Source organism: Oryctolagus cuniculus, chromosome 1, assembly GCF_964237555.1.
Source record: "Oryctolagus cuniculus chromosome 1, mOryCun1.1, whole genome shotgun sequence".
NCBI classification, from domain to species: domain Eukaryota; kingdom Metazoa; phylum Chordata; class Mammalia; order Lagomorpha; family Leporidae; genus Oryctolagus; species Oryctolagus cuniculus.
The window spans coordinates 98,700,453-98,721,990 of NC_091432.1; the positions used below are offsets into that span (position 1 = coordinate 98,700,453).

Here is a 21,538-nt window from a genome sequence, read left to right on the forward strand (position 1 = left end):
TTATAGAGGAGGCATTTCTTTAAAAGACAAATATATAAACCTTCATATGTGGTACAGCATATGTTCACCCAAATAGTTGCTATGTCTGCAGGTATTTTAAAATATTATACTAACCAGTTAAAAGCAATTGGCATAAAGTCTTCAGATGATTGAGAAGTTCTAATATAACACCAGGTGTGAGAGTGTTTTGAAAATTTTAAAGATATCTCAAAAATAATGCTATAACTACATTTACCATTATTTGTGCTTGACAAAAGCTACAAATACAACAGTTAAATTAAATGATCAACTAAAATATAGCACTCCCAGATACACACCAAATACATACATTTATTCATTCTTCTAACAAATATCTGTTGAGTACCTATACAATTCAGACCTTCTACTGAGCATGGGCATACATAAACATGATTTCTTATCTTGAAGAGACAGAAAAAGAACAAAATCATAGTACAATCTAGTAAATTCTAAAATCAAGACATGAACAATATTAGTAATCTACAGGGGAAAGTGACAGTGAGAGAAAACAAGATGTCTGTGTGTGCATGTGTGTGTGCATGAAAACAGTCAGAAAAACTGTTGTTTCTCAGTATTCACTTGGAGGGTTCATGCATGAAAAAGCATAGGCATAAAGCAACAAAGAGTGAAAGCATATTTCAGGACATTTTTGTTTCTCCCCCCTGGCGATAATAGACAAACACATAACAAACACAGAGCAGTGGATGGAAAAGAAGTCAAATGGAATTAAAGGACTTGTAATTAAGGTGACTACAGGACTTCTAAATAAATAGCCTCCTCTTATGATGGACTGGCACCATATCTTGTCTACAAATATATTGTATTGTTCAAATGTTGAATCACTATTTGAAGTGTTCAACCAGATCCTTACCCAGTTTGGCCACTGAAACACAGAATGACTAATTGTCTCAGGACACAGAGATTAGCAACCACTACTGCTTTCATGATATTTTGGTAGAGATTTTGGTTTGAGGGGTGGCCCTGTACATCTAATATCTAAACCTATAATTGCTTCTTTTATGGAAAAAAAATATCCAGATGTGTTCCTTTCTCCCCTCACCTGCTTAAATTTCTCTTTGGCATGTCAACAAATCATTCCTCCAACAAATCATTAGTCATTCTAGATGAAGCATTTGAGAAACGTCTTCTCATCCTAAGAAACACAGAAACTGATGGTCATGTCACCCTGACCCTCACGACCATCTTCCTTCTCCTTTTTCCTCTACATAGTTTTATATATATGTTTACTTTGAGGAAAAGTCATGAGACACTTATAACAATGGCACTTATAACACAGAGAGTTGGGAAAAAATGGAAACATAATTCATAAATAATTAAGGATGAAAATTGTGATATCTCAAATACCATCTACCATACAACCAGCAAGACTATTTTGACCACATAAGACACAGCCAAAGAATGTGGTGTAAATAGCACCAACTCACTAACTTTATCCCTGTCCCTATAAAGGCAATAGTAGCGTGGGATATATTCACTCTAAAAAAGGCACTCCCATGATCATTTTCTCAAAAAAATAAAAATCTGTCTGCAGATCTCACTGAGCTTAGATCAGTAGTCCTCAAGATATTGAATTCACTCATCTCCAGATACAATTTTAATGTGCCTAGTAATCACCTTTACCTTTGTTCAAAATGTCGTCAGGGTCCCTGTTGCAAACCATCCAACCAGACCTTCTGAAGATTAAGCCCATGAATCTGCATCTGACAGTTTACTTCGAGTATACCTTGCATTCACTGAAATTCAGTGACCACTAGTTTGAATGAAAAACTATTTAATAGGCTTCAAATAAAGTCTATTCAGGAAGTGATTTCTCACTATTCTGTTCATAAAAATGTTCACTTTTCTTAACTCTCCACAACAACCTCAACAAATCTCCAGCCTTCAAAGCTATTTCCAGCTCCTCTACTTCCTAAATCACTCTAGGCTTGAAATTCTGAATTTTATGAGGTGTTCTGTGTTTACAGCACTTAAGTCTAGATCTTCAGATCTTGTCCTGAAGTAATATTTGAGGACCAAGATTATGTCATTGCCATATCCTAGCATTGCATTTTTGGCAACAGTAGCTCACTTGCTGACAAACATTTCTTTCTCATTTGACAGAGAATTGTACAGAAATACGAGCAATCCAGACTGCAGGAGAATCATTATGCTTACCTAACTTCTTAAAATATAAATGGTCCACTCAATGACTCCTAGGAGTAGGATACTGTTCCATGTGCTCTTTTTTAACACAACTTCAAACTGAAGTTTTGCATTAAATAGCAGGTATATGCAAATTCAAACAAGTCTGTGCCCAACTATGTCTCTCGAAGTTTGGGTGTAAAATAAAAATATTCTGTTTGATAGAATCAAACACACCACAAAAAAATCAAATAAAAAATATACATACAACTGGACATTTAAACAAGAACATTCATTCTTTTATTCTGAGCATTTTATTGAGTAGTACCAAGTAGTATTCTAAACACCAGAAAAACATGAGAGTATCATGAACAGAGTCAGAATTTAAATACAGGTTTTGACTTTTGAGCCAAATCACTGGTTCATGCATTAAATAGGGGCCTGCTTAGAAAACTCAGTTAATAGATAACTCTTAAAAATACTCTCCCGTCTTATGCCAGTTACTTTTTTTTCTTCCTAGGTATGTGTGAAATCCCAAAAGAGACAGTTTTACCTTCTAACTCATCATGCACAATGTGTATGTCTACAAAGAATGTATTTTGTTATCACGGTCAATGAAATACATACAACTTTTAAATTTTACTTTCAGCTCTATTATGATAGAGGCAACAAGACAAAAATAGAGATGAACAAAAAGAGCAATGATGATCTAGGAGGGAAACACACAACACTCAAGTACTCCTTGGATGCATCTAAGACTCCTTCAAGGTAGAAAAAGCATACACTAAAAAGGAGGCTGCAGGGCCGGCGCCGTGGCTTAATAGGCTAATCCTCCACCTTGTGGCGCCGGCACACCAGGTTCTAGTCCCAGTCCGGGCGCCAGATTCTCTCCCAGTTGCCCCTCTTCCAGGCCAGCTCTCTGCTGTGGCCTGGGAAGGCAGTGGAGGATGGCCCATGTGCTTGGGCCCTGCCCGCCATGGGAGACCAGGAGGAAGCACCTGGCTCCTGCCTTCAGATCAGCATGGTGCGCGGGCCGCAGTGCACCAGCCGCGGCAGCCATTGGAGGGTGAACCAACGGCAAAAGGAAGACCTTTCTCCCTGTCTCTCTCTCTCTCACTGTCCACTCTGCCTTTCAAAAATAAAAAAAAATAAAAAATAAAAAAAAGGAGGCTGCAATCGCCTACCACATTTACTTACAAACTGATCATCATTGCTATTATTTCTCACTGTACACTTACAGTAAAAAAAAATACCACTTGCTGGGTAACTGTTGCTTCTCATAGTCTAGCCCTTTGAGCACATGTTCAGGTTTCTAATTTGAATGCAAAGGATAAGGAAGGTTTGAAATTTCATCAGGCAAATGAAATAAGCAGTCTGTCTTTTACTTAATATGTTTTCTTTTCTAATTTAAGATTAACTTGTCATGACATATCCATAGTCTACAAAACATAGATGTTTTCATATTGCTAATAGCATTTATATAAGTGGCTTTTGTATTGTCGCGTAGTATGCAGTGACTTGATGGAAACGTTTGAATCTGCAATGATTGTATACACCTGTGTACACACGTGAGTCATAGTCACAGAAATAAAAAGGAACTCCTGTTTTATTTTTTTTAATGGATTGACTGGCTATGCCAACAAAATTAAGTGCTTTTATCATTTATCATTTTTTTTAGCTACTTAACATCTGTGATTCTGTTCTATGAGATCTTCCAATGAGATTACTAAAAAATGAATAATTAATGGGAAAAAAATTTTTTAGATCCTTGAGAGGAATTCAAATTTGGTAGAAATTATTAGCTCTCACTTGGAACTACCAAATATTGAGTGCAGGGAGTTTTACAGGAATACTGCTTCTCCTTTACACAAATCTACCAGGTAGTTACTATGACTATTTCACAAAGGAGGAAACTGGCTCATGGAAGGATGGTGGTGGCTTTCCCAGGGTTTCACACTTACAGGATTAGCAGAGGATTATTCCAACTCAAGGCCATCAACTCTGCTGCACTGTTTCCCAGATGATTAGGAATGCAGCAGAGAAAGGCAATGGAGAGTCATTACATTCTGACTTCAGATTACACTAATTTCTACGAATGTGCAAACATTAAGCTACTGGATCACATTTTATCTAATTTCATGATTGTTATGCATCTGGTTCTCAGAACTTTATTATACAAATTAAGCCCAAAATATAAAAAGCTTTAATTAAAATGCACAAATTATCAAATATCTTACCTCACAAATATATTTTGTATATTTTATTGACTACATGTCAGTCACACCCACTTTTACAAAGTGTTTTGTTTTGTTTGTGTATACATTTCAGAGAGCTAATTTTAGTTAATATCAGGAGAAGTCAAATGTATTTTTTCTTTCACTTTTTTCCTAGGCATGTATTAATATAATTTCCTTTCCCAAAATAATGAAGCAGTTTTTTGATTCCTGTTTGTATCCAAGCTTCCATTCCAGTTGCTCTCACACTGCCCTGGACAATTTCCTGTCAGCAGCTGCACTCCCCTTACTTGCCATTTTTCAGGTGTTACTCTTCTTCCTGCATTTTGCTCTCTTTGGTCCTCAAAGTCACCTGCAAGGAGTTCTCATTCAAGAAATCTTGGCTCTGGAATATCTTCACTGACAGGCTGACATTAGCCACACCAGAGTGATAGGGCAACTGAGCAATTTCTCATTTATAAAAATAAAAATAAAAGCCAAATAGTGAGTTACTAAATTAACCCTTCATGTTATTTCCATATGTGCTCCCAGGTATTAAATTACTGCAAAATAATACCATTTATTCATGTTCAATCACATATTCAGTGTTATTTATATTTTATAGCTGTACCTCAGAAATTCACAGTGAAAAAAATCACCCAAAGATGATAAATAACACATCCCTTACACATCTCCAAGATAACTGGAGTTCTTATATTTTCCTTCAATACAGTTTCTGAAAATAAGAACTATAATTAAAGAGGTTCCATAAGGTAAAAGATATTGAGTATATTTTGTTCCACATTTGTATTGCCAATGCTTTGTACAATACTTGCAACATAGTGATGTTAAAATCTTTTTAACAACTGGATCAGTTAAATAGTACTTTGATGTCCCTACTTAAAGCAAACTGCTTTGCTCAAAAAGTTTTAAAGTCTATAATGAAAGTCCTGATTTTCTTTCATTTTTCCATTTTGAAAGTTTATCCAAAGAACAGTATGTCTTTTTAGAATCTCAGAATAGGAGAGACCCTAAGTATAACCCTTAACAGATGAGAAGGATTCCAGAGAGTCAAACTAATGCTCCCAGATATATACATGTATTTAGTTATTCCAGGCAAAGTTAGAATCTCCTGAACTCTAAAGTCTTCCAATTTCACCAATTCCATTTTTACTAAAATAATATACAATACTGTGATCTTTGTAGTTAACATCAATGCGTCGAAAAATAATGATTAATATATCACAAATCTGAGTTTTAATATTCCACTGGCCAAATAACTGGTTTAATTACTTGGCAATGTTCTAGTGTTCATGAACTTCATTTCCATTTTCCTTCCTGCAAATCATTCTGAATAACATGTCACATGTGATTGAGACACTTCATGATGGGACCACCAAGAAAACAGGAGTTTGCACAACAAGTACAGTTTCTCATGAAATCTACTTTGATGAAATGATAGAAAGCTCCCCATCTAAACATGCTTTGGGAGGGCCTATTCTTGGTGGCATCAAAGAATCAGAAACTGTTTGTCTCTGATGAGAGAGAACATGAGATATAATTCATCCCCACAAGTGTTTACAGGGAAGTTTAAGATCTTGAGAAGGTAAGAATTAATCTACTGAAACTATTTGCAACAGGGTACTAGCTTGCCGAATAAAAGGAAGTGGGTAGGGATTATATGGAAATAAGTCACTGCTTTGAAACCACTCTCTCTTTGTGCCATTAAATCTATTGGTGATATGGTAGCCATTGAGAATTTTCTATACATGCATTATGATGTTGAAAATGTTTATACTGTATTCACGTGTATATTCTTGGCATCCACCTGACAGATCCTTTTCAAAACAGAACTGAGTCATGGAAAGTAAAAACAGCTGTTGCAGATATTTGGTCATTACATTTTCAAATTTCTCATTCTGAAAACTATTATTTATGTTTGTACTTCTCTTTCAGCAGAAACCCAGAGTTACCTAAAATGTGACTTAAAAAGGCAACCATCAAAGACTGCTTCCCCTCTCTTATTCTTGCAGTAAGTATTTGAATTCTCAGTTTATTTTATGTACTACTCATGTACGTAGTTGAAAACAGTCTTAGGTTAAGTTGAAAACAGTCTTAGGTTAAATTTGCATCACCAAAGGCACTGTCATTACTTTTTGGAAATTGATAAATCTTGATTCTTAGGCAAAAAGAAAACTCTAAAATTATAAAAACAACTCCTTGAAAACTAATCACTATCTTAAGTATAATCATTGTATCATATACATATTTGTGATATTGGAGAATTCATATATTGCCCAATTACTGCTTTGAGTACTGACACAAATCTACAGATGTAACTACTGTACTCCTCTTAGAAAGGATTGTGTTCAACAATTTGCAGCATCAAATATATGCTGCCTGGGAAATACTTGCAAGAAAGAATAGCAAGCAGCAGCCAATCCATTCTCAGATTTGTTTTCTTGATCATCAGTGGAGAAAAAGTGGCAGAAAGGCACATCAAAGGGGAAACACACAAGAAGGGGAAGAAGACCAAAGAGGAGTTACACTGCTGGGAGAAAAACGTCACTCTCCACTGATGCAAGTGTCATGAGGATATCTGTGGGGCTGCCTGGTACCAGCGTTCACCCCCTCGGGATGCCACCCCTCCTAACCTCAGTCAGTGAGCTTTTTCAAGAGGGAGAGTGGAGAACAAAGATCATTGTTCGGATTCAGTGTGGACACTTTGAAAAAGTGAATGTCCCAGGTTTGGGTGGGTCAAAGTGCTGCCAGGACTTAAAGTCCTTGCATCCAAGGTCAGCGTGGGGATGGATGGGGGTTTGGCACCGAATCTCCTTTAAATCTTCTGCAATGGGATGGGTTCCTTCAAAACAGCTCACCCAGAACAAGGAGAGATGAGATCGGGGATCTGACATTCCCGCAAATGGTAAAAATCAAGAGTAGCTGAAATGTTTCAGTAGGAAGCCAGCACAAGTGCCCCGGAAAGATGCCTAGAGCCAGGGGGAGTGTGGTGTTCACCTGAAACTGCTGATACAGACATCCCCAAATAAGCGCAAGTTTGGAGAGGTCTGGGAAGGTACTTACTCATTCATCCAAGGCCTAAATGTAAGGAAACCACAGAAGTATGGGAATCCAGGAAATGGGGAGTGAAAAATGAGGTGCAGGAGTAAGAAGTACCAGAGAGATTCAGAAAACAAAAAGACACCAAGTTTATCCAGAAAAGAGGCTTGAACCAGTAAATGCCCAGTGAATAAGCAAAGGGGGGGGGGGGAGGGTATAAAAACACAAGATAAACTTTCTTCACTTTCTGAAGGCAACCCAGCAAAGTATGCGGCAGAGAGTTTCTGCAGACTGGAGAAACGGAATCAACAAAGAATGCAGATAGCCTGTGGAATGCAAAGATGTCACACAAGGTCACACCAAGACCAAGAGAGTGTGGGAATAAGGAGAGGAAGGGTTTCCTGGAAGGGGCTGGGGCTCCTTGGGGATGCTAGCCAGCCGGGATGAAAGACAGGGAAATGCAACTATGGACCATAGTGCCTGGCAAAGTTTGGGGCAAAGAAAACAGGTGGGTGTGCAGGAGCACAGGGGCCCCTCCGGGGACACAGATGTAGCAGGGTCCACGGCTGGAGATGGGCGGCCAGGCCCCCGCCTCAAGAGACCGCGGAGAAGCAGGGTCCTCCTCTCTCTTCTGTTTTCTACTGCCCCTGGCACCGGATCCGCGAGGAGGGGTCCCTCCCGGAACCGCCGGGAACCCCGGGCCGAGCGGGGTGAGGCCCGGCCGCCCCCCAGCGGTCCGGCTCCGCTCGCGCGTCCGGGCAAGCTCGCCCCGCGCCAACTTTCCCGATCCCTACCCGCTCCCGAGGCGCGGCCCCTTCCGCCCCCGCTCACCGAGGGCGCCGTCAGGCGGCTGATGCTCTCGCCCAGCGAGTCTAGGTTGACCCGCCTCCGGCGCTGTGCCCTCCTGGCCCCGGCCGTGGCGGCGGCGGCCGCGGCAGAGGCAGCCGGGGCCGGGGCGGCGGCGGCGGCGGCAGCGGCGGTGGCCGCGCTGGGCTCGGCCGGCCCGGGCGGGCTGCGGCTGCCGTTCCAGCAGAGCCTGGACAGGGGGCACTCCCCCTCGTCCTCAGGGCTGGTCTCCAGGTAGTCGGAGCCCAGGGAGCTGAAGGACTCGGATGAAATCTTCCTCCGAGACATGCTGCTGGCGGGCGCTGCGGCGGCCGGGCGGCGGCGGGGACGCGGGCGGCGGTGGAGGCGGCGGCGGCGGGACCCCGCGAGCGGCTGCGTTAGGCGCGTTGGGGCCGCGGGGCGCTGTGGTCGCGCTCAGCCGGGCGGGAGCCCCCGGGGCCGAAGAGCCCCCCGAGCTGGCTGCTCATGGCGGGAACTTGGGGCCCGGGCTCGGCGGCGGCGCCGGGCTGGGCTGGGGGCCGCCGCCGCCTGTGCTGCTGCTCGCGCGGCGCCGCTTCAGCGCCCGCCTCGGCGCATCGCCGTGCGCCGCGCTCCCGCTTCGCGGGCTGGCTCCAAGTGTGTGACCGCGGGCGGCGGGTCGGGCAGGGCTCGGGCCGCGCGGCCGGGGCGGCAGAGGCTTGTGCCGCCCGCGCGCCCGTCTCGCCCCCTGTCCTGCTCTCCTCCCGCCCTTCTGCACTTGCTGCCCGCCTCCCTCCTTCTGCCTTTATCCCCCCGCCCCCCATGCTCGCCCTCCGCCGGTATCACGTGTCGCCATCATACTCATTGGGAGTCTCTGCCTCGCCTGTCGCCACGTTTCAGGAGCAACGAGGACACTTGGTTGCTGTCCTCTGCGCGCCCTCCCCGCTGCCACCGCCCCCTGCTCCAAGGAGGAGCGCACCGTGGCCCAGATGGGACCAAAGGGCCCCCACCCCAAATGCCCGGTGCCTGGGCCCCGGGAAAGGCAGATGGGAGCGGACGGGCTCCGACGGGCGCGGGAGGGGAGAGAGGCGTGGGGCGGGGACAGGAGACCTCCCTCCGGAGCCACCTTGGGAAGCGTACGGCGCGAAGTCGGGGGTCAGGGTCCACGCGTGTGTTTCCCCTGCCTTCTTCTGAGTTTATTTAGGAAGTTCCGAGGCAAAAGAGAAAGGCCGAGCGCTGCAGCCCGTCCTTTCCAGTGGCGACGCTTACAAGGGGAAGGAAGAGAAGGGAAGGGTCAACATGTTGGCGCCCGTTCTGCTGGAGCAGCTCGTGGGAACCAGCGTTGCCCGCTTCGCGCGAGGCCGCGTGGGCGCAGAGCGAGCCAGACCCCGGCAGCGAGAGGACAGCGGCTGCTTGGGCGAGAGCCCGGCCGCTCAGCCTCAGCACGGCGGGGCGCGCGGGCGGCCGGCCCCCGCCCGCTGCGCACCAGTGCTGGACAGCTCCGCCGGCCACCTGCAGCCGCGTCTGCCGGCAGAGCGGGCGGGGGTCAGAGAACACTTCCCTTTCAGACTCCATCGCCCAGGACCTGGCGCGGGGCGGGAGGACACCGGGGAGCGACCCTATAGCACTCCTCCGCCGGCTCTTTGCGCCAGAAACGCGATCTGTTTGCACTTGGCTGCTCAGAAATCTAAGAGGAGTAGGGAGAAAGGCTTTCCAAAGGCCAGGAACAAGCTCTCCTCACAGCGTGGGCACATCTCTCGCCGCGAGTTTGCAGCCCAGCGGCTTCATTCCAAATCTTGCTTCCTTGTAAGCCAGTTCTAGCAGCGCCTGGCCCCATTGTCCTTGCCTTAGCTCCAGAAAATCCTCTGGTTTGTTCTGACGTTAGTGTAAAGGGTGGAAAGAAGGGGCCCTGGGCTATGCTTCTCCCAGAAACACAGCACATGGACCCCCTCCTCGCCTCCTTGGCTTACAAAAAGTAAAGTTCCAGGGTTCTGACTGTACCTCCAAAAGACACAAGAGCCAAAGCAGAATTTGTTTTGCCTATTTTTTTTTTTCTTTTTCTCAAGCGACTAGTCTTTCCAGGTGAAGGTAGATGGGTTTGTGCAGTTTGTATTTGTACTCGTCACTCCAATTTACTTTTAACTCTAAATCTTGCCAACTGTTTTTGAAGACCCAAATATACATGTTGTCTGAAGCTTCCTCTTAGATTTGGTTAAAAATGCACTCCAGCAGGTTGACAGCCACGCCTAATTCTCAGATTTTATGTGGGTGTTAAAGATACAAAAATCGTGTGTACTGTTACAAGCATACCCTTTCTCAGCCCGCTGAAGAAGTTTCTAACTGCATAGTTTCTCATCAGAGGCCACTATGGCCTCTCTGTATGATTTGGATTAGGTGGTGTGTCTCCTTTGATTTTCCCATAACCTCTAATTCCACATGCATTTTTCCCACTGGAAATTACACACAAACTATACTTGTAATCATAAGTAATAATTTCCACTCCTGCTAAAATGTTTCACTGGTCACTTCTTTTTCTAAATTGAATTATCCTTTGAAAATTACATTATTACAACTTTGGGGAAACTGATATGCTTGCATGTGGTGTTCCTAGTCTTCTTTATTACTGATATAATCAACAGGTTCTTTAGAATCATAGAATTTTAGAGCTATTATTAAGCAAACCAAAGAAAATATAATCTTCAATTTTTTTTAATAACCTACGGGTCTTCTCCCCCTCAACAGAAGTCCTACTGTGGTAACAGTGAAAAATCTCTATGTCGAACTTAGAACTGGAATGTTTTGCTATTCATTACAGCTCTTGCCTCAAAGTCAGGATCACAGAGTGCAAGGCAAGGAGTATCATTTGTTTGTAAAATTTACAAGACACCCGAGAGTCTTCCTGTTTACACTAGGAGTTTATTGCTGGAAAGAACTCTGAACCTATGGACCGTTTTTTCTTCATGTGAACTGTCTGAATCAAAGACTTTACAGAATCCAGCCAGATGAAGTGGTCTGGCAATTTTCTGTATGAATTACCCTGCCTTTGATCGCGATTTTCCCACTGATTTTTAAACTATAAACAAATGGAATCCTAGTTATAGACAGTACATCATCTGTTTTGCTTTCAAGGGTTTCTTTTGTATTTTTGTTCAGGAGCAGGGTTCAAAAGCTCTCAATATGAAGAGTGCTGTGTTCTATACTTGAATTAACATTTGTAAAAGGAAGCATAACCTATTCCCTACTATCTTTTTGTGAAAAAGGGCTTAGAGCTAGTAAAAGCCATACAAATAATGTTAGGCAAAGAGTTGTCTACTGAGAGCTCTGGTTTTAGGAAAAGAAATCTGTGTAAACTCATGCCCACGAAGCCTGTGTTAGGTTTACTGTATTTCAATAACATCCTGAAATCCCAGTCTACTACTGGGTAAGGAAAATGCAGAAATATGCTTTGTTTATTTGTGAAGTTGCTTAGGGCACCAGAAATTGATTGAGTTTTTGGGGAATTCTCAGAAAGCAGATTCTTCCACCTTATTCAAAATGGAGACTGTACCTACCTTCATACAAAACGTTGCTATTTATAAACTCCTTTCACTCAAAGTGCCTCATTTAATTTGATTTTCACCCTTTCCAGAGAAGTACTTAAAGAAAAATCATCCCTGTCAAATTCAAATAAAAACTACAATCAGTCTCACTTCCCAAATTCTTTATTTAGGAGCTCCAAACTCTTTCTTAATTTCTTTTCATCTATCTAAGTCTCCAGCAAGAAAATCTGCAACATCTGCATAAGCTTTCCCTGGAGCAGAGCTCTTCCTGATATCAAGATGAAGGAAATTTGTCCCTGTAGTCAATCTTTACCTAAACCTAACAACTCTCAGGAATTGCACTTGCAATAGTAAAGCGTGTTCTCCAAAGGAATGTATAGGTTGGTGAATTCTTAACTAGGGCAAGTTCTTCTACATCTTTAACTTAGAAATCACCCCCCACACCCCACCCCACACACACACCTACCTCCCACCTGCAGGTTTAACCACAGCCCACATTGCCTAAATGAGATCTGTTCTCCCACTTTATTATACCTTTCCCTCTCTTAAAAGAAGGCAAAAATACTTTCTCATTGAAAGACTGTGAGCAAATAAGAGTGAAGATACTGTACTTCATAGTCTTGCATAATTTTTAAGTAATAAATATTAAGGATAATACAGAATGGAGTGAGAAGAGTCATCTGCTTTGTTCCTATACAAAAAGACACAGGGGGCTGGCACTGTGGCTTAGCAAGTAAAACACCGCCTGCAGTGCCAGCATCCCATATGAGACCCAGTTCAAGTCCTGGCTGCTCCACTTCCAATCCAAGTCTCTGCTACGGCCTGGGAAAGCAGAAGATGGCCCAACTCCTTGGGTCCCTGTACCCACGTGGGAGACCTGGAAGAATCTCCTGGCTCCTGGCTTTGGATCAGCCCAGTTCTGGCCATTGCAGCCATCTGGGGAGTGAATCAGCGGATGGAAGACTCCTCTCTCTCTCTGCCTCTCTGTAACTTTGCTTTTCAAATAAATAATACTTTTTTTAAAAAAAGGACACACAGAAGACAATGTAATCCATCATCTTATGTTTGTATTTCGTCATAAAAACCATCCTGAACATGTACAACTCTTGGTGCTCAGAAAAAGGAGAAGGAGGTGTGGGGGAATAAAGAAATAAATGAAACAAAGCCAATGATAATTTAGCAGAATTTGTACCAAAAGACACTTATGAATGAGATGGATGCTGTGTCTTGATGCTACCAAATCAAGAAAGCAAAAGAGGGCAAGTAATCAGTGTGTTTGGATGCCTCTGGCAGACACCACTCTCTTTCTTAAGTGGTTTTGCACTCAGTCATGAATCACAGAAATCCATTTCTCAAGAAGAGACCCTGTAAGTCAGTATCCAAACATGAACACCAGCACCATGGCTTCCTACAATCCTGAGTTTCTGTCTGCAAACAAAATCCTAGCACCATTAGTTCTGTGTATAATTTAATGAGTTGGAATTATTTTTCGAGTACTAAATACAAGCTGTACTGGAACATTATTGTGTCCTTTTACACTCATTTCTGGAGACCTCAGTATTGTCCTTACATGTCTAATAACAGTAATATTTTGTCAAGGAGTGATTACGCTATGTCCTTTGTAGCCTTTAGTTATCTTCCTAAATACCTATTCCAGCTTGGATCTGTTTCCAAACCTTTTTGCCTTCTAAATCTATTTAGCTAAAAGCAAATTAACATTAGTTAAGAAGTTCCTACCAGGTTCTGTTTATTTATTGCTTCATTTAAATCTTTACAGTGATAAAATAGGACACATTTTCCAATTATGTAACTATGTAAACTCTGGCACAGTGATTTTAAATATCTTCCCCCAATGTCATGGAAACCATAAATATTAGAGTCAGAATTCCAATTCTGAATCCTAAGCTCAAGCTATTTCCACAGAATCACATTTCATTCCTGCCTCGTGTAACTGTCCTAAAATGTCCTAAAAACAGGGAAATCCACTGAAAAGTCACAATATGAATGGATTCCTGCATTAAAATAAATAATACATACAATATTAATCTGTTTGAATTTTATTTCCTGAAACATAACATCATGTGAAAACACTGGCATAGGCAGAAGTTCTACATTCTGTCAGGTGCTCCTCTGGTAGTGTGTGACCAAAAGTATGTTACTGAACCTGTCTGGGACTCAACTCCCTCACCTCTAAATTAAAAGGGTTAGATAAAATCCTAGGATATCATCACTCTGAAATATTCTATAATTTTTCTATTTGTTGAGCTATTCATTTTCTTTCCAGACATATCTTGTGTCTGGAAAATTTTCCACTCACATATCATAAAGTTAGCTTCTTTTTCCTCCAGGTCACATCCTTTCTGAGAATGTAATTTTTCTGCAAATCCATTCTTTAACTTCATAAGATTCCCTTATATGAAACTGCCATGAACATAGCCCACAGAATTAAATAGATAAAAAGGAAAAATTTCAACTCAATCATATTTGGTTAGATGTTCACCATTTCCCCGTCTTTTCATAACCCAATTCTTTGGTCTGCTTTATTATATTACAGAAAGGAATCATATCATCCTGTCTACAGCATATTAGACTTGACAGCTAACAATAATAAGTATGAGTTATCAGTAAGGATGCCTTGATATAACCTTGTTAATGTTAATAGACATTTACTTACATATGGTCAATTTGTGGTAAATATACAATCTGTTGTTCAATCATTATTTTAAAATAATAAATCTTTTCCAAAAATCTAATGTTAATAGAAATATTAGAATTCTTAGAAGTATTAACATTAAGAATAAAATTTTGTGCTTTCATCATTAGCTATAAAATAAAGGAACCTTAGTAAAATGTTGCTAACAATGATTAAAATAGCAATGTACATTAAGACAAGATGCCTTAAAGACAAGGGAAATAATTTGAAACCTTTAAAATAAAACATAGTTTTACTTATTTCTAAAGCCCTCTTTCCAATGAGTAAAATGAGTATAATTCCTCTTCCTGTGTACAAAAAAAAAGGGGGGGGCAGGAATTTATATCACCACAGTGAACTAACATCAAGTGTTCTGTTTCTTTAATTCACATGGGGTTGATTAGGAACAGTAGAAGAATCCTTGTTTCCAGATAAGTAGTGTATGTGGAGAGTTATTCCAAAGTGAACCCATTTTAATCCTGTCCAGCAAGACCCCAGAAGTGACTGCATTTCTCACCATGCCATGCAGACATAATATTATCTCAAAAATATTCTTTTTTAAAAGATTTCTGATCTTTTACATTGTTCTTTTAAAAACAGATACATTGTTCTTTTAAAAACAGATCCCCAAATTACAGTGATTATCCTTTTTTCAGAACAGGAGAGTCAAAGGTAAGGCTCATCATTCCCCATAACTTCTGTTGTCAAGAAGGGGAAAGGAGGTACCTCATCGTATTTTATTGACAGAGCAATGAAGGCATCCAAAGGTTGAGGGGCCTGTCCATGGTGCAGTGGCACATAATCACGGGTGAGCTGTTAGCACAGCGAATCGTATTTCATAGTCCTATTGCAAAAGACTATTACTAAGAGAGACTGCCCCTGGGGAAAGGTGGGTCTGGGCTCAATATTTGTACAGAGTAGCACTTGAATCATTTTCTGAGGTAGTAATAATGGGTTTGCATTACTCCACTTACACATGGCTATGTTCACTTATCCACATTATCTGTCTGAACATGTATTTGAGTAACTGACAGTTTAGTATTATATCACTATAAAGACAAGAAACATAAAGAAATTAAATAACATCAGTAATTAAACAACAATACAAAATAGAACCAAAATTGGATATTAGAAAAAAGCATTATAAAAGTCATATTTTAAGAGAAAAAAAGATAAATTCTAGCTATTTCCTCTTAAAGGAAATGAGACTGAATTGGCCTTTAAAGAATGGATAATATTTTAATAGATGCAAATGAAATAATTGTTCATAAAGAAGAGGGAGAGAAACTTGCATTTGGAAATTATGCATTCAAAAACAATGAGAAATACAGTAATAAACAAACCAGATAAGGAAAGGTCATACTATGGACTTTATCTGGCATGCATTGAAAAATTAATTTAACTCTTTGACATGAAGATATTTTGGTCCAGTTAGGAAAAGCTACTCACTCATCTAAACAATCTACTGTTCCCAAGAACATGGACCAATAGGGTAACCTGCCTCATTTGTCTAGCAAACAAGTTGCCTACCTTTGAAACGTAGGTATGTTGCTTCTTTGTGATCTCCCCTCCCTACACACACAACAATTTTCTATTTTGGGACACACCTACTATAAATTATCTTCTGATTACATTGCCCAAGAATATAATACCAGTCAATAATGTAGATTATTTTTAATCTCAGTTTACTACTTGGATACACTAACCAAGTGTCAAAGCATGTAAACATTTAATAAACCACTGCAGCAAAATTAACTTTTATATAAGCTATTTGTTTGACGCATCATAGTTTTCTTTATTCACAGTTCTGCTTTTCTCCCAAACCTATGGCTACAAATGAAACTAAACGCATGTTATTTATTCCACAAACAGACCTCCAATCTTAACTAAATAGCATTTGATGTATATGAGCTATTTTTTAAAAACAGTAATCCTCCCTTAAGGATCCAATAAGTGCTACTTCTGTGTTAAAATCAGTGATGTCTCTTTCATTTAACAAAAAGATCCCCAAGCCTTCATTGTGGATTTGGTGACAGGGATTTTAAATCAGATTTGTCAAGAAAAATTATTCCACTTTGATTCATACCAAATACAGTATTCTCTTATGTTCAATCCAATACATATCCCTTTTCCATCACAGAACAATGTTGAGATTGGTACCTTTGTTTCAACAGCAAGGATGAGAATGTTAATCCACATGGCAAATTGAGATGCTCTGCTCTCAGGAATTTCTTGCAGTTAGTGGGCAAGTACTGAGAATGAAATCACTTGTAGCTAGCTTTAGCAAGTATTAGAGGCAAACAGGAAAGTGGAGTAAGAGAAATGGACTGTGAACACAGAGCTTTGTAAAAGTGACTGTGGAAATATCATGTGACTAATATTAAAAAAAAATCCTAGAACAAAAAATGGCCAAGAGGAGTGACAATTCAGAATCGGAAATCACCAGACTGCAATGACAGTGAAGCAATGACTGGATGAGTATGCAGGAAAAGCGCAGTACAAAGAAGAGCAACTAAGCACATAGTACTTATTAAGCAACATTTCACCAAATGGGGTCTTTATTCAGAGACTATATTCATTTATAAACCCAAATGCCCCATCTAAATACCACAATTAATTACTTCCAGAAGGTTTTTTAACAAGCTGAATTAAATATTTTGGAAACCAGAATATCACAAAAGTCACCAAAGTAAAATGCTGACTTCTCGCTCTCTCAGTGGTTCCTTCAGTGCTCTTGATTGACATGGTGCTTGTATTTTCAGGAGGTTATATAATGAACTATAATAAAATTAATTGTCTCCAGGCTGATGAGGTCATAGATTTTCCATGTCCTTGAGTCTAAATTATTTCAGCTGAATTTCTTCCTCAATTGTTCCCTGCTCTATTTGGTGTTCTATTTCAAAAATGAACACTTTTGCATTTTGCTGTTTGCTTTTTGTTGGTAGTTTTCCATTAACAAAGAAACAATACCTTGCTCTTAATATATAAAATGACATAATATAATTTCTGTGCAATCTGGCCAGATTTAAAATGAAGTCATTGTATATTACTAATAAATGGTGTCGATTTATAAAATGGATTATGATATTTATATACTCATGCAAATAAGAATTAAGCAAATATGAGCACTGGTAAAGTTACATAGCTATACAAATCAATCAAAATATATTATCAAATATAACTGAGTAATAATAACTGATATTAGTCTGTAGGAAGACCAAACATTGTATAACAAAGTTACACATTGCTTTCACAAAGAAGAACAATATTGTTCAATAACTTTTTCCAAGTTATGGGTTCTCAGTTTCTGAGATACTAAATAAACATATGCTTGTTAAAAATATTGACAATTTGGAACAAGTTATTGGTGTTTCATGCTTGAAGGATATATACACAAACAGTAAAAGATTTCATTTTATCACCAGTTATAAGGAATTTAAATTGTATAAATAAAGATCTTTTATAATTTATTTTTATTATACCTTTGGTTTATTTATATTGAACAAGGGGGAATGCCTTCTTGGATGAAATAAGAGCATTCTTCTTTCTATTAAACATTAATTTCATGATTAGTTTTATGTTTATTACATTGTATAAAGCAATTTCTTATTAAGACAAAATCCATATCAAGGGTGGAATTCATTTTCTTTTGTTCAGCATGGTAATTGCCTCCACTATGATTATAGTCTAAAGTCATAGGGATAATCACTCCATGAAGAAAATACCAAAGCTGGTTTCTAGCTTTGCTGAAAAATACTATAAAAACCAATATACACATATTAGTTCATCCCTTCATTCAAAATTATTAAGGAATATTTTTTGCTAGGCACTGTGACAGACATGGTGACAAAAAAAAAGAGTTTCTCTTCAAAAACCCAGTAAGAAATGAAAAATAAATATTAAGAAAAAGACACATGGACAAGTACTTTCTAGCACAGTAGTTTTAATAGTAGAGATATACATAAGGTATAGTAGAACATCTGATACAAACTTAGAAAAAGGAAGCTAAAGGCCTTCACAACAAAGATGTTTGAGCTAAATTTTAAAGAGTAAGTAGGACTGTGTGTCGCTCCCTGTCTTCATGGAGGAACGACACAGGACCCTGCGTTGTTCTTTCGTCTGCTCAGCCCTCCCCGGGTTTGCTGCTGGTTCTTCCCGGGTTGGCTACCGACCCTTCCACCTCCGTGGAAGGGCGGTTCCCCCTAGCCACTTTCCCCACTTCCGCAGGGGAGCGGCACACCGCCGGCCGGCTCTCTCGGGGGCTGCACAGGTGTTCCTTCAGATAGATGTTCCTGGTGCATGTTGTCTCTCTCCTCCTTTATAGTCCTCTTCCACCAATCCCAACTCTGCTACCCACACGCCGAGTACGCTGCTCTCCTCCAATCAGGAGCAGCTCCTGCAGCTTGTCAAGTTGGTGAAAGGCAGCTGGGTAGAAGCTGTTTGCCCCTCTCCCAGCGCCATATTGTGGGAGAGCAGATGCATAGAATAAGTCTTAATTCCAGTAACTTAGTCTAGTCCGAGTTGCTCCCAGTTGCTCCCCACACTGTGCAGACAAAGGAGTTCAAGGAAAGTTAGTTTAGATAGAGTCAGCCAGAATAGGAGTAGAAAATTTAGAAACAGGTATCCACCAGGAAAAACAAGGAGTTCAGGACTACTAAAATTGTGCAGTTAAGCAACAACACATGGCTCAATCAAATATGGTAATGAGAGGTAGAAAGATCCCAGAAACAGAAAGCCTTGTATAGCTTTTTGAAAATTCATGTTTGCATCTTGAAAGACCAGCGACCACATTACAGATAGACTTGAAATTCTAAGACTGTTATCAAGGAAAACAGGAGGGTATTTGAGTAACCCCAAAAAGATACGAGGAACTTAACTATAGTAGAAGAAGAAGCTGGGTCCTATGCTTGATCTCAACTCTCTCACTATATAATGTTGCATAAAGTCCTGATCGCTCCATGAATCAAGTTCTTATCGGTAAAGTTGTTATAGTAATTCTTACAATCAGGATGGATTTTGTAGCACTGCTTTGGATATCTGCATCCCAGACCTGTTTCTGATCCAGCTTCTTGCTGATGCACCAGGGATACAGCAAATGATGGCTCAAATTCTTGGGTTCTTGTCACCTATGTGAAAGATATGAATGGAGTTCCTGACTCCTGGTTTGACCTGACCCAATACCAGCCATTGCAGGCATTTGGGAAGTGAACCAGCAGATGGAAGATCTCAATCTCTTGCTCTTTCTCTTTCTTTCTGTGTGTGCTGTGTCTGTGTGTCTATGTATGTGCATGTCTCAACCTGTCACTCTGCCTCACAAATAAATAAATTTTCTAGGAAATAATACTTCTTACAAGAATTATATACTATTATCCCATTTCTGTCAATGGAAAACTGACGATCAAAGTAAGGATTTTTTTGGTTTTTTTTTAAGATTTATTTATTTATTTATTTGAAAGTCAGAGTTACACAGAGAAAGGAGAGGAAGAGAGAGAAAGAAGTCTTCCATCCGATGGTTCACTCCCCAGATGGCTGCAACGGCCGGAGCTGCGCCAATCGGAAGCCAGGAGCCAGAAGCTTCTCCCACCAGGTCTCCCACGTGGGTGAAGGAGCCCAAGAACTTGGGCCATCTTCTACTGCTTTCCCAGGCCATAGCAGAGAGCTGAATATGAAGTGGAGCAGCCGGGACTTGAACCAGCGCCCATATAGGATGTTGGCACTTCAGGCCAGGGCGTTAACCCACTGTGCCACAGCACCAGCCCCAGGATTTTTTTTAAAGAGAACATGATAGACAAACAGAATTGATTGGACATGATAACTACTTTAATTTGGCGACAATGGGTGGTGATATTTAGTAATTACCCCATGTTTCAATTTTTAAGACTATCAGTTTATATAGGGAATAGAGGAAGAAGAAATAGTCTGGGGAAGACAATAAGTTCTATGCCTTATTGATTTAATTCTAATGAAAATGTCTAGTAGGCAGTTGGATATATGGATCTTAAGTGTAGGGGAGAGAGCTAGGTAAGACATTCAGACATGAAAATAATCAGCATTTAGGTTAAATTAGGATGAAGGAAGTAAGGTAATCAAGAGTGTGGTAGGCAGAATAATAATACCCCACCCCCTAACCAAAGATCTCCGCATCCCAATCCCTGAAAGTTGTGAATGTTACCTTCTTTGGCAAAAAGAAATTTCTACATGTGGTTAAGTTACAGAATTTGAGATGGGTTGAATATTCTGGATCATCTGGTAGGTGAAATACAATCACAAAATCTTTATTAGAGGAATGCAAGAGGAATCAGAATTTAAGATAAGGTGATGTGATGACAGAATTAGAGATCTGAGAGATTGTATTTGAAAATGAAAAAAGAGGTCCCAAGAACCCAATTTTAAGAAATGTATTCTTCTTCTCTTATAGCCTACCTATTATGGCAGCTTATAATACAAACAAAAACATAGCAACAGAGAAAAATGTAATCTCTTTATATAAAAGTGGTTTATAAAATTAATCTCCCTGTATTATAAATGAATCCCATCACTGAGATAGCAGGGAACAAAAAGAGTTTAGCTAAATAATTTAGTAAAATAGTGTTATTTGACTGAAATTGTAAGAATAAAGATGAAAAGATGAAAAGAATTGTTTGCTAGTTTGTAAATTTTATTACAATAGGCATATCAGTTAACAATTCTAAAACTACATGTTTAATGGGGTTAAAAATAAATGAATAAATAGTAGATAAATAGCATGTAGTTTTCCCACTACTAGAAAAAAGTTACAAATAAGCAAGATTGAAATCTGGGATAAAATCAATAGTATTGACTTAGACTTAGAAATCTTTAAATTCATAGTAATGTAAGATAAAGAGATAGTTATATAAATAAATAAATGGATAATAGATAGCCAGACAGATGTGTTACATGTTTACTATATACACATATGAAGGTGCTTAAAAAATTCTTGGAAAAAATGGAACTAAAAGATAATTTTTTAAAGATTTATTTATTTATTTGAAAGATATATATATATATATATAGAGAGAGAGAGAGAGAGAGACAGAGACAGAGACAGA

The 21,538-nt window shown here is 40.1% G+C and overlaps 1 protein-coding gene and 1 long non-coding RNA gene across 3 annotated transcripts in view; one reads left to right on the plus strand and one right to left on the minus strand.

Annotated features, from left to right (window-relative positions):
* The window catches only part of GUCY1A2 (guanylate cyclase 1 soluble subunit alpha 2), a 354,340-nt gene extending 345,773 nt beyond the window's left edge, over positions 1-8,567 (minus strand). For both annotated transcript variants that reach the window (XM_051820049.2, XM_070077689.1), the window contains exon 1: positions 8,265-8,567. In XM_051820049.2, the coding sequence (XP_051676009.1) occupies positions 8,265-8,567 (303 nt within the window). The remainder of the gene's footprint in view (positions 1-8,264) is intronic.
* LOC138850540 (uncharacterized) lies at positions 7,674-11,676 on the plus strand. The gene is made up of 2 exons (XR_011390417.1): positions 7,674-7,941; positions 10,980-11,676. It is a non-coding gene; the product is annotated as an uncharacterized lncRNA (long non-coding RNA).
* The last annotated feature ends 9,862 nt before the right edge of the window (positions 11,677-21,538 follow it).